Genomic DNA, 17,047 nt, shown 5'->3' with positions numbered 1-17,047 from the left:
GTGCAGTGGTCAAGAGTGTGTCCTTTAAGATACTCTTAAAGCTTGGTCTTGAACAAGACTACTTCACCTCTGAGAGTCTCAGATTCTGCATCTGTAGAATGGGGATTATAATAACACTACCTTCTTTATAGGATTATTAAGGATTAAATGAGTTAAACTTTTTAATGAGGTAAATTGGAAGTGGTCAAACAGGAGATGGCAAGAGCGAACGTCCACATTTTAGGAATCACTGAACTAAAATGGACTGGAATGGGTGAATTTAATTCATAGGACCATTATATCTACTACTGTGGGCAAGAATCTCTTAGAAGAAATGGAGTAGCCCTCAGAGTCAACAAAAGAGTCTGAAACGCAGAGCTTGGGTGCAATCTCAAAAACGACAGATGATCTCTGTTTGTTTCCCAGGCAAACCATTCAGTATCACAGTAATCCAAGTCTGTTCCCCAAACACTTATGCCAAAGAAGCTGAAGCTGAATGCTTCTGTGAAGACCTACAAGAACTTCTAGAACTAACACCAAAAAAAAAGATGCCATTTCATCAATGGGGACTAGAATGCAAAAGTAGGAAGTCAAGAGATACCTGGAGTAACAGAAAAGTTTGGCCTAGGAGAACAGAATGAAGCAGGGCAAAGGCTAACAGTTTTGCCAAGACAATGCACTGGTCATAGCGAACACCTTCTTCCAACAACACAAGAAACGACTCTACACACGGACTTCACCAGATGGTCGATACCAAAATCAGATTGATTATATTCTTTGCAGCCAAAGATGGAGAATTTCTATACAGTCAACAAAAACAAGACCAGAAGCTGACTGTGGCTCAGAGAGTTCACAAACTCTTATTGCAAAATTCAGACTTAAATTCAGGAAGAAGGGAAAAACACTGGACCATTCACATATGTTGTTGCTAAGTCCATTCACATATGACCTAAGTCAAATCCCTTAGTAGTTATACAGTGGAAGTGACAAATCAGTTCAGTGGATTAGATCCGATAGAGTGCCTGCAGAACTATGGACGGAGGTACATGACATTGTACAGGAGGCAGTGATCAAGACCATTCCCAAGAAAAAGAAATGTAAAAAGGCAAAATGGTTATCTGAGGAGGCCTTACAAGTAGCTGAGAAAAGAAGAGAAGCTAAAGGCAAAAAGAAAAGGAAACTTAAACTCATTTGAATACAGAGTTCCAAAGAATAGGAAGGAGAGATAAGAAAGCCTTCCTTGGTGATCAGTGCAAAGAAACAGAAGAAATAGAATGGGAAAGACTAGAGATCTCTTCAAGAAAATTAGGGATACCAAAGGAACATTTCATGCAAAGATGGGCATAAAAGTATAGAAACAGAATGGACTTAATAGAAGCTGGAGATATTAAGAAGAGGTGGCAGGAATACACAGGAGAACTATACAAAAAAGATCTTCATGACCCACATTACCACAATGGTGTGATTGCTTGCCTAAAGCCAGACATCCTGGAATGTAAAGTCAAGTGGGTCTTAGGAAACATCACTACAACAAAGCTAGTGGAGGTGATCGAATTCCAGTTGAGCTATTTCAGATCCTGAAAGATGATGCTGTAAAAGTGCTGCACTCAATATGCCAGCAAATTTGGAAAACTCAGCAGGGGCCACAGGACTGGAAAAGGTCAGTTTTCATTCCAATCCCAAAGAAAGGCAATGTAAAAGAATGTTCAAACTGCTGCACAATTGCACTCATCTCACATGCTAGCAAAGTAATGTTCAAAATTCTCCCAGCCAGGCTTCAGTAGTATGTGAACTATGAACTTCCAGATGTTCAAGCTGGATTTAGAAAAGGCAGAAGAACCAGAGATCAAATTGCAAAAACCTGTTGGATCATCGAAAAAGCAAGAGAGTTCCAGAAAAACATCTACTTCTGCGTTATTGACTATGCCAAAACCTTTGACTGTATGGATCACCACAAACTGTGGAAAATTCTTTTTTTATATATAAATTTATTTATTTTAATTGGAGGCTAATTACTTTACAATATTGTATTGGTTTTGCCATACATTGACATGAATCTGCCACTGGTGTACATGTGTTCCCCATCCTGAACCCCCCTCCCACCTCCCTCCCCATCCCATCCCTCTGAGTCATCCCAGTGCACCAGCCCCAAGCACCCTGTATCATGCATTGAACCTGGACTGGTGATTCATTTCACATATGATAATATACATTGTTTCAATGCCATTCTCCCAAATCATCCCACCGTCACTCTCTCCCACAAAGTCCAAAAGACTGTTCTTTACATCTGTGTCTCTTTTGCTGTCTCGCATACCAGATCACCTGACCTGCCTCCTGAGAAAGCTGTATGCAGGTCAAGAAGTAACAGAACCAGACATGGAACAATAGACTGATTCCAAATTGGGTAAGGAGTACTTCAAAGCTATATATTATCACCCTGCTTATTTAACTTATATACAGAGTACATCATGTAAAATGAAGGGCTGGATGAAGCACAAGCTGGAATGAAGATTTCCAGGAGAAATATTAATAACTTCGGATATGCAGATGATATCACTCTTATGGCAGAAAGTGAAGAGGAACTAAAGAGCCTCTTGATGAAAGTGAAAGAGGAGCATGAAAAAGCTGGCTTAAAACTCAACATTCAAAAAACTAAGATCGTGGATCTGGTCCTATCACTTCATGGCAAATAGATGGGGAAACAACGGAAACAGTGACAGATTTTATTTTATCGGGCTCTAAAATCATTGCGGACGATGATTGCAGCCATGAAATCAAAAGATTGCTCCTTGGAAGAAAAGTTATGACCAACCTAAACAGTGTATTAAAAAATATAGCCATTACTTTACTGACAAAGGTCTATCTAGTCAAAGCTATGGTTTTTTCCAGTAGTCATGATTGGACGTGTGAGTTGGACTATAAAGAGAGCTGAAGGCCAAAGAATTGATGCTTTTAAACTGTGATGTTGGAGAAGACTCTTGAGAGTCCCTTGGACTGCAAGGAAATCTAACTAGTCATTCCTAAAGGAAGTCAGTCCTGAATATTCACTGAAAGGACTAGTGCTGAAGCTGAAACTCCAATACTTTGGCCATCTGATGCAAAGAATTGGCTCATTTCAAAAGACCCTGATGCTGGAAAAGATTGAAGGCAGGAGGAGAAGGGGATGACAGAGGATGAGATGGTTGGATTGCATCACCGACTCGATGGACATAAGTTGAACAAGCTCTGGGTGTTGGTGATGGACGGAGAATCCTGGCATACTGCAGTCCATGGGGTTGCAAAGAGTTGTACACAACTGAGGGACTATAGTGAACTGAAGGGTGTTCCCTGAAATAGCAGCATCCACATCACTTGGGAACTTGTTAGAAATGCAGAATCTCAGCATTCTCCCAGGCTTCTTGGATCAGAATCTGCATTTTAACAAGAACCCAGTGATTCATATGCATATCAAGGTTTGAGATAGTGAATTAGATGATTTTTTAAAATTCGAGTAACATTGATTTATCACATATGTTTTGTGTGCACATTTTAATTTGACTTAGAAATTATAATTTGACTAATAATTGTAAATTTACTTATAACTTGACTTATAAATTGACAACATTATAATTTAACTTATAACCAAAGACTAGTTTCCATGCTTGTCTTACCTCCTTTACCCATTTCTCCCACCCCAAACCCCTTGCCCTTTGTAACCACTATTTTGTTCTCTGAGTTTGTTTTTGTTATTTTATTTTTTTTATTTTGTTTTATTATTTGTTTTATATTCTACATATGAGTGAAACCATATTATATTTGTCTTTTTTGTCTGCCTTATTTCACAACTTTGGCTTATGGACCCTCAGTGTCCATCTATGTTGTTTCAAGGGCAAGATTTCATTCCTTTTTATGGCTGAGTAGTATTCCATTCAGAAAACAAAGATCATGGCATCCGGTCCCATCACTTCATGGGAAATAGATGAGGAAACAGTGGAAACAGTGTCACACCTTATTTTGGGGGGCTCCAAAATCACTGCAGATGGTGACTGCAGCCATGAAATTAAAAGACGCTTACTCCTTGGAAGGAAAGTTATGACCAACCTAGATAGCATATTCAAAAGCAGAGACATTACTTTGCCAACAAAGGTCCATCTAGTCAAGGCTATGGTTTTCCAGTGATCATGTATGGATGTGAGAGTTGGATTGTGAAGAAAGCTGAGCACCAAAGAATTGATGCTTTTGAACTGTGATGTTGGAGAAGACTCTTGAGAGTCCCTTGGACTGTAAGGAGATCCAACCAGTCCATCCTAAAGGAGATCAGACGTGGGTGTTCTTTGGAAGGAACGATTCTAAAGCTGAAACTCCAGTACTTTGGCCACCTCATGAGAAGAGTTGACTCATTGGAAAAGACTCTGATGCTGGGAGGGATTGGGGACAGAAGGAAAAGGGGACGACAGAGGATGAGATGGCTGGATGGCGTCACCGACTCAATGGACGTGAGTTTGAGTGAACTCCGGGAGTTGGTGATAGACAAGGAGGCCTGGTGTGCTGCGATTCATTGGGTCGCAGAGTTGGACATGACTGAGTGACTGAACTGAACTGAGTATTCCATTGTTTGTGTGTGTGTGTGTATAAAACATTCCCTATATCCTATATTCATTCATCTGTTGATGGATTAATGTGTTGTTTCCATATGTTGCAATGAAAATAGAGGTATGTGTGTCTTTTATGTCTAAAATTAGTGTTTTTATGTTCTTTTGGTTAATAACCAGAACTGGAATATTTGGATCATATGGTAGTTCTAAATTTTTTAAAGAATTTGCATCCTGTTTTCCACAGTGACTGCACCAATTTGCAGTCTCACCAACAGTGTATGAGTGTTCCTTTTTCTTCACATCCTCTCCAACATTTGTTATTCCTTGTTTTTTTGACAATAGTCATTCTAATAGATGTGAAGTGATATGGTGGTTTTTATTTGCAAATACCTGATAATTCAAGCTGATGAACATCTTTTCATACAGGTGTTGAACATCATATATATTCTTTGGAAAAATGTCTATTCAGATCCTCTGCCCATTTTTCAACTGGATTGTTCGTTGTTGAGTTTCATGAGTTAACTTTTTTTGGGATGTGTGTGTGGTTTTGGCCATGCTGTGTGGCACATGGGGTCTTAGTTCCCCAACCAGGGATCAAACCCCTGCCCCCTGTAATAGAAACACAGAGTCCTTCAATAGACCACCAGGGAAGTTCCATGAGTTAATATATTTTGGATATTAACCTTTTATCAAATATGATTTGCAAACATCTCCCATTTGGTAGGTTTTCTTTTTTGTTTTGTTGATGGTTTTCTTTGCAGTGCAGAGCTTTTTATTTTGATGTAGCCTCATTTGCTTAATTTAGCTTTTGCTTCCCTGGCCTGAGGAGACATATCCAGAAAGATGTTGCTAAGAAAAATGTCAACAAGCATACTGTCTATGTTTTCTTCTAGGAGTTTTATGGTTTTAGTTTTTACATTCATGTCTTTAATCCATTTTGAGTTAATTTTTTATGAATGGTGTAAGATAATGGTCTAGTTTCATTCGTTTGAATCTCTAGGGTTTTCAATATACAAAATCATGTCATCTACAAATAATGACAGTTTTACTTCTTTCTTTCCAATTTAGATGTGTTTTATTTCTTTTTTTGCCTAATTGTTGTCACTAGGAGTTTTAGCACTATGTTGAGTAAGAGTGGTAAGACTGGGTACTCTTGTCTTGTTCATGATCTTAGAGGGATAGCTTTCAGTTTTTCACCAGAATTATGTTAGCTATGGGTTTGTCATAAATGGCCTTTTGAGGTACATTTGTTCTATCCCCTTTTTGAGAGTTTTTATCATAAATGAGTGTTGAATTTTATCAAATGCTTTTCCTGCATCTGCATCTATTGACATGATCATATGTTTTGTTTTATTTTGTTTTTTACTTTTTTTTTTTTTTGGCTGTGCCCTGTGGCTTATGGGATCTTAGTTCCCTGACCAAGGATTGAACCTAGGCTCTTGGCAGTGAGCAAGCAGAGTCCAAACTACTGGATTGCCTGGAAATTCTCGATTATATGATTTTTATTCTTCACTTTGTTAATGTGGTGTATTACATTGATTTATTTGCAGATGTTGAATCATCCTTGCATACCTGGAATAAATTCCACTTGATCCTGGTGTGTGATCCTTTTAATGCATTTTTGTATTTGGTTTGCTAATGTTTTATTGAGGATTTTTGCATGTATATTCATCAGAGACATTGGCCTATAATTTTCTTTTTGTGTGTTTTCATTGTTTGATTTTGTAATCAGGGTAATGATGGCCTTGTAAAATGAGTCAGGGAAGCAGTCCCTCCTTTTCAATATTTTTGAAATAGTTTGAGAATTGCATGTGTGTGTGCTAAGTTGCTTCAGTCATGTCCAACTCTTTGCAACCCTATGGACTGTAGCCTGCCAGGCTCCTCTGTCCATGGGGTTCTCTAGGCAAGAATACTGGAGTGGGTTTCCATGCCCTCCTCCCAGAGATCTTCCCAACCCATGAACCAAACCTGCGTCTCTTAAGTCTCCTGCATTTGCAGGCAGGTTCTTTACCACTAGTGCCTCCTGGGAAGCCATAGTTTGAGAAGGATAGCTACTAAATCTCAATGTTTGATAGAATTCACCTGTGAAGCTGTCTGCTGGAGGACTTTATTTGGGGGAAGATTTTCTATTAATGTTTCAATCTCCTTACTAGTAATCAGTCAATTCAGATTTTCTATATCTTCATGCTTTAGTCTTGGAAGATTGTAGGATTCTAGAAGGCAATGGCACCCCACTCCAGTACTCTTGCCTGGAAAATCCCATGGATGGAGGAGCCTGGTGGGCTGCAGTCCATGGGGTCGCTAGAGTCAGGCACAACTGAGTGACTTCACTTTCACTTTTCACTTTCATGCATTGGAGAAGGAAATGGCAACCCATTCCAGTGTTCTTGCCTGGAGAATCCCAGGGACGGGGAAGCCTGGTGGTCTGTCATCTCTGGGGTTGCACAGAGTCAGACACGACTGAAGCGACTTAGCAGCAGCAGCAGCAGGGATTTATTCATTTATTTTAGGTTGTCTAATTTGTTGGTGTATAGTAGTAGACTTCATAGTAGACTTATAATCCTTTGTATTTCTATTGTATCCATTGTAATCTATCCTCTTTTGTTTCTGATTTTATTTATCTGAGCCTTCTCTCTATTTTTTTGGTGAGTCTAGCTAAAGATTTGTCATGGTTATCCTTTCAAAGAACCAGCTCTTTGCATTGATCTTTTGATCAATGAACTAGTTGCATTGATCTTTTCCATTGTCTTTTAAGTCTCTATTTCATTTATCTCTGCTCTGACTTTTATTATCATTTTATTATCATTCCCTTTCTCATACAGATTTTGGGCTTGTTTTATTCTTTCTTTTTTCCTAGCTCCTTTAGGTATGAGGTTTAGATTATTTGAGGCTTTTCTTGTTTCTTGAGGTAGGCCTAGATGACTCACTCTTAGTACAGCTTTTGCTGCATCCCATAGATTTTGGCATATCATCTTTTTCTTTTCATTTGTCTTTAGGTATTTTAAATTTTCTCCTTTGATTTCTTCATTGAGCCAATAGTTTTTAAATTGCATGTTGTTTAGTCTTCACATATATGTGATTTTTCCAGACTTCCTATAGTTGATTTCTAGTTTCATTTTATTGTGGTCAGAAAAGATGCTTAATATGGTTTTAATTTCCTTGATTGTATTGAGACTTGCTTTGTGACCTAACATGTGATCTATCCTGGAGAATGTCCCATGTGCACTTTAGAAAAATGTGTATTTCGTTGCACTGGATGAGTTATGCTATATTCATATAAATCTATTAAGTTTATCTGGTCTGATGTTTCATTTAAAGTCAATGTTTTCTTATTGACACTCTGTCTGAGTGATCTGTCCATTGATTTAAGTGAGGCATTAAAGTATCCTTCCATTATTATGCTCCTGTCAGTTTCTCCATGTAGGTCTTTATATGTTTTGCTACTCCTGTGTTACATGTGTATGTATATAGATAGATAGACAAATAGATACAGATATATAGATACATAGATAGATATCAATTATTTGTATCTTCTTGAGGGAATGTTCCCTTTGTCATTATGTGATGTCCACCTTTATCTCTTCTGGCTTTATATCTTTTGGCTTGAAAGTCTATTTTCTCTGATATGAGTATGACTACACCCACTGTTTTTTGGCTGCCATTTGCTTGAAGTATCATCTAACATCCCTTCAATTTGAGGCTGTTTTTTACCTTAAAGCTGAGAGAAGTTTCCTGGAGGAGGTATAGCATTGGGGCTTATTTTTAATCCATCCAGCTACTCTTTTTTTTTTTAACTTAATTCTTTTAATTAAAAGTTTTTTTAAGGTTTTTACCCATGAATCTACATTTAGGGTAATTATTGATAAATGAGGATTTAGTAGTGCCATTTTATCTTTGTTTTCTGGTTGTACTATATCTCAATAGTCCTTTTACTACCAATAACGTCGTCTTCACTTAGGGGTTTCCCTGATAGCTCAGTTGTTAGAGACCCTGGTTTGATCCCTGGGTCAGGAAGATCTGCTGGAGAAAGGGATAGGCTACCCACTCCAGTATTCTGGCCTAAAGAATTCCATGGACTGTATAGTCCATAGGGTTGCAAAGAGTCAGACATGACTGAGAGATTTTCACTTTCACTTTCTCTTCATTTATACAGTTTCTCTCCTTTCCCTCTTCCCCTTTTATTTTTCTGTTGTCTCAAATTATTTTGTTGTTTCAAAATTATCTTTTTGTGTTGTGAGTTCATTATCAAATTGAAGTAACTATAGTTATTTTTTCTTTCCCCCATTAACCTTTATGCTATAATTGTTTAACAATCTATTCTGATGTACAGTTGCAATTTTCTGATTCTATTACCTTCCTCAAGGTTTTGTGTACTTCTGCCTTTTTGTTTTTGGTAGAAGAGCCTTTCAGCATTTCTTTTTTAAATTAAAGTTTAGTTAATTTACAATATTACATTAGTTTCATGTGTACAGCAAAATGGTTCAGTATTTTTGCAGATTATACTCCTTTATGTTATTGCAGATAATGGCTATAATTCCCTGTGCTATACAGTATATCCTTATAGCTTGTGTATTTTATACATTGTAGTTTTTCTTTCCCCTCCACTCTGTTTTATATATCTGTGAATCTGTTCTGTTCCTATTTTGCATACACATTCATTTGTGTTATTTTAGATTCCACATATAAGTGATAACATATAGTATTTGTTTTTCTCTGTCTGACTTATTTCACTAAGCATAATATTGTCTAGCTCCATCTATGTTGCTGCAAATAGCAAAATTTTATTCTTTTTAATGACTGAATAATATTCCATTATATATCTCACATCTTCTTTCTCCAGTTATCTATTGGTAGGCACTTGGGTGTCTTCCATGACTTTGTAAATTGTGTTGCTATTAACATTAGGGTGCATGTATCTTTTTTCTGAATTAGTGTTTTCATTTTTTCCAGATATTTATCTGGGAATGGAATTGCTGGGTCACCTGATAGTTCTATTTTTAGTTTTTGAGGAACCTCCATACTGTGGCTGCACCAATCTGAGCTCCCACTAACAGTGTACAAGGGTTCCCTTTTCTCTACATCCTCTCCATTTGTTATCTGTAGGCTTTTTGATGATAGACATTCTGATAGGTATGAGGTTACATCTAGTAGTTTTGTATTATACTTTTCTAATAATTACTAATGCTGTGTATCTTTTCATGTGTCTGTTGGCCATTTGGAACTGGCACTGTTCCGTTTGAATGTGTGTTTTCCTTCTTCCTGCACCAGGACCTTTGCCCCAAAGGTGGGAAGTGATAAAGGAAGTAGGGCTCGTGTGTCTAGAGGTCCAGTGTTCTGTCTATGTAGGTGTCTGGGGCTCCACTTAGATGCAGCTTATTGTCATGTCTTTTCCTGGGTTGTGGTTACCCTATATCTAGTTCCATGCTGTGGTGTGGAATGAGCAGGAACTGGTCACCTTGGACTGGGGTGCGCAGTGAGGTGGTCTCAGAAAACCTGGTAACCCCTAGGGCAAACCTCTCTCTGCCCTGCCCAGGGACAAACCAACATCTGTGTGCTCCTCACGAGAGGAATCTAAGCTTCTCCAGCCTTTCTATCTGTACCAATAGTTCTCCAAGCAGCTAATGGGTATTGCCTCCTCCACATGGGTCCCCAGGGCTGAGATGCCCAGTCTGTGACTTGACCTACTCACTCCCTAGGGCAGATGTCCACCCAAGAAATCTCCTTTTTCCTCTAAGTTCCCTCCCAGTGGCACAGGTCCCAGTTCAATCCTATTCCCATCCTACCCTTTAATATGTGCATCTTTCTTACAGCCTTGGTTGTATAGAAGTCCTTCTGCCAGTTTCCAATTAGTTTTTTTGATGTGTTCATGGAGGATATTATTGCCATGTACTCTTACTCTGCCATCTTCAAGAAGCCCTCAACATTTCCTGTAAGGCAGCTGTGAAGTAAAGTGAAGTCGCTCAGAGGTGATGAACTCCCTCAGCTTTAGTTTTTCTGCAGAAGCCTCCTTATGTTGCCTTTCCTAATGGAATCAATAGATCTCTTAGAAATTCTGCATTTAAAAAAAAAAAAACTTAGTTATCCTTTCTGGTCTGGATCATTTCTAGACTTCTGAAGTCATGCTTGCTAATTTTTTCTTCTTTATGGTCTGCTCTGTTTCCAGTGCTTTCTATTGCATTATTTATATCATTTATTGAGTTCTTTGGCTCTAGAAATTCTGTTTGTATCTCTTTTAGAGATCCAAACTTTTGGTAAAATATCCCTTCTGTTTTTATTCTATTTTATTCCTGAGCTCATTGAAATGACTTTCTGAGTTTTCTTGTGCGTATTGACAGCTATTTTGAATTCTCTATCTGATTGCAATCTTCTATGAGTTTAAGTTTGGTTTCTGGAGAAGTGTCACTTTCTTTTTGTGATACCTTATTACTGTGGTTTTTCACAGTGCTTGATATGTTGTACCTCTGCCCACACATTTGAAGGAGTGAATATCTTTCTTATTAGGTAAGATTGTTGTGTGTGTGTGTGCTCAAACATATCAAACTCTTTGCAGCTCCATGAACAGTAGCCTACTGGGCTCCTCTGTCCATGGAATTTTCTAGGCAAGAATACTGTTGGTTGCCATTTCCTACTCCAGGGGATCTTCCTGACCCAGGAACTGAATCAGCATCTTTTGTGTCTCCTGAATTGCCAGGCAGATCCTTTACTTCTAGGCGCCACCTGGGAAGATTTGTTTACTTTGATTATAAAAATTCAATACATTGGTAATTAGAGGACCTTCTTTTTTTTCCAGCAGGTGGCACTACAACACGAGTCTTTGTTTTCCCTAACCTGACCAGCCTCTGACAGTACTATGGAATCAGTATTTTCCACCCTATTACCTGTCAGGGGTGTGCCTGGAGCCCTCATTGTCACTGCTTGTGCCTTTGGAGTCTTTGGTGCCTTCTGCTGCAAGTGTTGCTGTTGTTGCTTATGTCACCACTGGATGCACCATGATGGCAGGCACCTCTGCTACATCTGGGGTTGTTGGGGTTGTCAGGTTTGCAGGCACTGCTGCCTTGTGCAGGGGTGCTGGAGCCTTAGGCACCCCTGTAGCTGGTAGGGCTGGGGTTGCAGGCCCTGCTGCTGCTGCCTAGTTCCCTTTAGCTGCAGGTGCTGCTGCCACTGGGAAACTAGAGTTGTGTACACCACCTCCCCAGCTACCACTGAGTTCTTTCTCAGGTGTGTGTTCATCCACTGTGGTCGGAGAGCCAGGATCATGGGCACTCCTTCACCTTGTTCCCTTGATTCCACCTCCTATGTACCATTCCATCCACCTTCAGATGTACAGATGTGTGGATCTCTCTGGTATCCTGGTGTGTTGGGCAGAGGACCTTTGTAGAGTTATATATGTTTTACTTGTTGCAAATTGAAGGGGAGAGAAAAAGGAAACATCTCACACTACCATGATGTTGAATTACCACATCTAGATGATTTTTTTTTAATTTATTGAGATACAGTTGATTTTTTAAAAACTGTTCTTATTTTCAAATTTTCTAAAAACTTCTAGAAAATTCTAGAGGGTACACTGGGCTCTACACTGAGTTTCTGAATGCCTTTGGGCAAATGACTTAATGTTCCTTTTTCCCCAACTATGAAAGTTTTCCCTTCTCTGTTTATAAAATGAGATTTTCTCTTCCTAATCATAAGGCTCTTGTGATGATAAAATGAGCAAATTGAGAGAGTAACAGGCAGGAAGCCCAGGGGTCTCCAAACAGAGGAAATAGGCTGCAAGTGTCAGACATATTTTCTCTCTCTCGTAAGCGGCAGGAGGAAACAATGTCACATTTTTTCCCATCTTTGTACAAAATTAAAAGGAGGTTTCACTTAAAATTCTGTGTTGCCATGATGACACCTGGCTCCACCTGAACTTAACTTTTCTCAAATCTTGAGCTAGCCAATGCATTTTTTCTTATGGAAATGTTTGTCTTAAGCTATGTTAATGAACTATGTATTCACCCTAGACTCTGTCTTTCTTCAAGTCAGTTCAATTACGATTCATAACGATAAGGGCTCAACAAACCTGTATGTTTTACTCATACATTGTTCTCCTAATCTATGTTAATAAAACTATATTTACTTGGAAAACTGTCTTTCTTCAAGATTCATGTCAATCATTTTATGGCCCGGGATGACTCACCAGGTGCCAATGTTATCTTAAAATACATGTGTGGGTGAGGGACCTGGTACGTCTCTGAATTTTAGAATATCTCCTTTATCTAATTAGCAGCTTGCTGATAGGTATATAACATACTGCTAAAGGCTAGCAGAGGGGGCATTCTTTCTGCCCCCTTCTGATATCTATGTCAGAAGCTTTCTCTATCTCTTTTATACTTTTTTAAAAATTTATTTATTTGTTTTTCCTCATTTAATAAAAGTTTATTACACAACAGCTCTGAGCGATCAAGCCTCGTCACTGGCCCCGAATGAATTCCTCTCCTCCAGAGGCCAAGAATCCCAGCGTCTTCACAGCTCAGCAACAATCTTTCAAAATGAGTGAATGTTTATTATAATTTCGGAGGGACCACAAGTATTATATAAACTTCTTCAAGAGACTGAAGTGGGATAGTAGATTTTTGTGGTAAATGGCACTTAAAGGAACATATTCTTGGCAATTACTATTTTTTTAATGATTATATACTGAGATTTCTGTTGGAATTTGACCTACAATACGTATGCAAAAGTTTGAAAATGAAAATATGATGAGTTTGTTGTTGGCCCTGGAGACTATAGGCATATCTAAGAACTTGGAAATAAGGAAAATAGATTGCCTTCCAAGAGCTAAACTGTAAACTCAATGTAAAATAGAATATTCATAGTCAATATAAACAGACATATGATTCACAGAGTAGCAAGATTAAGCCATACCCTTATATATAACATATTAATATAGAATTGGTTTCAGAAAGGGATATTGCAGCCATAGAACATAGAAAAAGGAGACTTACTAGGGCAAATCCTGATAGTACTCATCTAAGCCTGTCTAGAGGAGAAGTCTCTGTTAAGGGATTTTACATATTATAGTCCCTGGGATGAGGTGGCCCCTAGCCAGTACCTATATTCACACTGCACTGTTTTCATTTTCTCAAATCTACAAATTATTTCTTGCCTCAGGACCTTTGTAGAGCTTTTCCATTTGCTTAGAATGAATGCTCCCATCACCCATACCTTCTCCCTCTGGCTGACTCATCCCTCAGTTTCAGCTTAAATTATGCGCCTGACCTTCTCTGAGTCTGTAGTAGTACCCCTCATACATTACAGTGGCTCTTGTGCTATTTCCTTTATAGCACCTGTCACACTTTTCAACTCTGTGTTGACTTGACTCCTGACTCTCTCTCCCACTGGATCATAAACTCCACAGCTCCTAAAACATAGCAGTTGACCAATAAACACATTGCTTGAAAGGATGATGGGTATAATAAGATGAGGTGGATGAACTGAACTTTCAAACCCCAGTGCCAATAAATTAAATTATGAAAGTTACTTGTTTTATCCGCTAAACAAACGTCTGGCTTAATTTTGTCTTATGTAGGTCCGTTAGCAGGGAGAGAGGGCTACTCATGCCAGAGTCTTTTGGCCCTTCAGGCAAATTAATAAATTGGTAATTTTATACACCCTGAATCATAAACAGGATAATGAGAGGCCTCTCCTAAGATGCAGAGCTCCACTCTCCACACACTAACATAAGCTGGTTAGTGACCAGTAGCAAAATCTGCCAGTTTACCCAGGTCTTTCTTGTCATTCTCCAGGCCCCCAGAGGGAGAGAGGCTTACTTCTTCTAGTTCTGTGGTTCTCAAACTTGGACATGCACCAGAATCACCTGCAGGGCTTAATAAAACAGATTTCTAGGTTTTTTATATCTCAACCCATTTTAGATTTGGTAAACCTTGAATGGAGCTAAAGAACTTACATTTCTCCAAGTTTCCAGTAATTCTGATTTGAATGCTATATTGTAACATTATCCCTCTTCAGTACTATGTACTTTTCCTTTTTTGAAAGCACAGTAACAGTTTTCTCACTACTATACCCTTTAGTAATGCATCCCCAAACATTTTAAGACTCCTCCAAAGGCACAGTTCAGTTGTATATTTTTCTTATTTATTTGAAAAAACTACCAATTGTGCAACAGAGCTTATGTAGTGTATCTCCTTAAAAAAATATGAAAATAAGAATTATCCACCATCTAGCTTTAAAAAGAGAGTTTAACAATATGTTTAAAACATTCTGTGAGCTCTGCCCCAAATTACCAGGTAGTCATGATCCAGAATATTGTGTTAACCATTCATTTGCATTTCTTTTATCATTTTGTCACATGTATATAGCCCTATGTAATACATAAATAGCTGAGACTACTTGCAAAAATTAGTTAAGTTTTATTAAAAGGGAAAAATTATTAAGAAATCCAATAACTATAAGTTCATTTTTAATTCTACTATGAAGACTAACTATAAGTTCATTTTTAATTCTACTATGAAGACTAGCATTGTTAATATATTAGATTTACCATTTATTCCTCCTCATTCTAAGAGAACCTGCCTTCCTTCTGCCCACAGCCCCAATAACCACGCTTTATCAGTTGAAGCTGCCTCTGATCACTTCTGATTGGCCTAATCTAAGCTGTGCCAATCAGATTCTGCCTTAAATTTTAAGAGACTGAGTGGATTAGAGGATGTAATATATAGGTTAGGATCTGAGATATTTGTCTGGCAAATCAAAACCATGCACCAACCAAAATGAAGAGAAATTATTCCTTAGCAAGAAAGAAGAGGTCAAAGGGGCAGGAGTTTGAGAGAAGCAGAGAGACAAGAGGCCCTGTGGCTTTGTTAGGGGAAGCACACTGACAAACCGCCCACCCTGATCAGGCACCATAGTAACTATTTGCATGAGTTGTTTTACGACAGAAGGTTCTGATAAGGAACACAGAACTAATAAACCTTCACCAACTGAACGAGTTTGGGAAAGGTCAAAAGGAGACACCACATGTCAGACCACCTCCCAGAATCCTTCTCTCTAGCATCCATCTTGGTTGAACAAGGCATGCACCACCAGGAAGTTCTCTGAGTCAGAATGATTGGCTAAAGACAACCCATTAGAATCTAAGCCCATCACCATAAAACCCAAGACTGCAAGCTATGTGACAGAGCTATTCTCCTGGGTTCCCTTACCTTTTGCTCTCTACCCGGGTGCCCTTTCGCAATAAAATCTCTTGTTTTGTCAGCACATGTGTCTCCTCAGACAATTCATTTCCGAGTGTTAGAAAAGAGCCCAGTTTGGGGCCCTGGAAGGGGTCCCCCTTTGTGCAACAGCTTCAGAGCAGAAAAGGTAGAGACAGAAACTGCCTGCTGAATAGCCTGTCCTCTTACAGAGGCCAGTTTTTCTTTGTTCACTTTTTCCCCTGTAAAATTCTCCAGTAAATATTCAATAATTCTTCTTCACTATTGAACTATTGAATATGAATGGATTTCTGGTCCTGGTACTCAAATAGTCTGTTACTGGGGCTTCCCTGGTGGTTCAGTGGTTAAAAATCCACCTTGCAAGGCAGGGGATTGATCCCTAGTCTGGGAGGATCCCACAAGCCACGGGGCAACTAAGCCCGTGTGCCAAAACTACTGACGCTGCACTCTGTAGCTCATGAGCTGCAACTACTGAAGACCTCGTGCCCTAGGGCCCATGCTCCACAACAAGAGAAGCCATCACAATGAGAAAGTTCACACACCGCGACTAGAGACTAGCCCCTAATCTCTGCAACTAGAAAAAGTCCGTGCAGCAAAGAAGAACTACTGCAGCCATAAATAAATAAATATATATATTTAAAAAGATTAGTCTGTAACTAAGCTGTTTTTTAGTTGCTAAGTTGTGTCCAACACTTTTGTGACCCCATGGATTGTAGCCCACCAGACTCCTCTGTCCATGTGATTTCCCAGGCAAGAATACTGGAGTGGGTTGCCATTTCTTATCCAGGGTATCTTCCCAACCCAGATTGAGCCTGCATCTCCTGCATTGACAGGCAGATTCGTTACCACTGAGCCACCAGGGAAGCCCTGTGTTATTAAGACAGTGAGCTTGAACAGTATTCATGAAAGCAGTCATTTTATTAAAAAACTATGCAAAAGTGGACGGTGCAACTCCGGTGAATAATTTACAAGTACACATGTGATTAGAGAATATAGCTCTCCTCAAATGCAAGTAATGATTATAGCAAATTAAGATAGTTAATATAATGATTTATTACGATAATAAAGATATTAATTCAACATATATTTTGCTGAAATTTACTGAAGCCAATCTTTGGAGTCCCAGAGATGAATATATCATAGTCATTGCCTTTTAGAAGCTTTTTCACAGTCCTATGAGAATGACTGAGGAGCAACCCCACGTCCAAGGAGTGGTGCCTGCATGGGTGCAGGATGGACGAGAGAAGCTACTCCACATTCAAGGTCAGAAGGGGCGGCCGTGAG

General features: G+C 38.9%; 2 protein-coding genes across 11 annotated transcripts in view; one reads left to right on the top strand and one right to left on the bottom strand.

Annotated features, from left to right (window-relative positions):
- Positions 1-12,681, top strand: part of ERI2 (ERI1 exoribonuclease family member 2) — a 55,241-nt gene extending 42,560 nt beyond the window's left edge. Inside the window, exon 9 of the mRNA XM_042240498.2 lies at positions 11,344-12,681. Coding sequence (XP_042096432.1) covers positions 11,344-11,385 — 42 coding nt within the window. The 3' untranslated portion in view covers positions 11,386-12,681. The remainder of the gene's footprint in view (positions 1-11,343) is intronic.
- Positions 1-17,047, bottom strand: part of ACSM3 (acyl-CoA synthetase medium chain family member 3) — a 58,488-nt gene that overhangs the window by 28,524 nt on the left and 12,917 nt on the right. The window lies entirely within an intron of this gene.

Source organism: Ovis aries, chromosome 24 (genome assembly GCF_016772045.2).
Source record: "Ovis aries strain OAR_USU_Benz2616 breed Rambouillet chromosome 24, ARS-UI_Ramb_v3.0, whole genome shotgun sequence".
NCBI classification, from domain to species: domain Eukaryota; kingdom Metazoa; phylum Chordata; class Mammalia; order Artiodactyla; family Bovidae; genus Ovis; species Ovis aries.
This window is presented reverse-complemented; position numbering and strand designations above follow the sequence as displayed.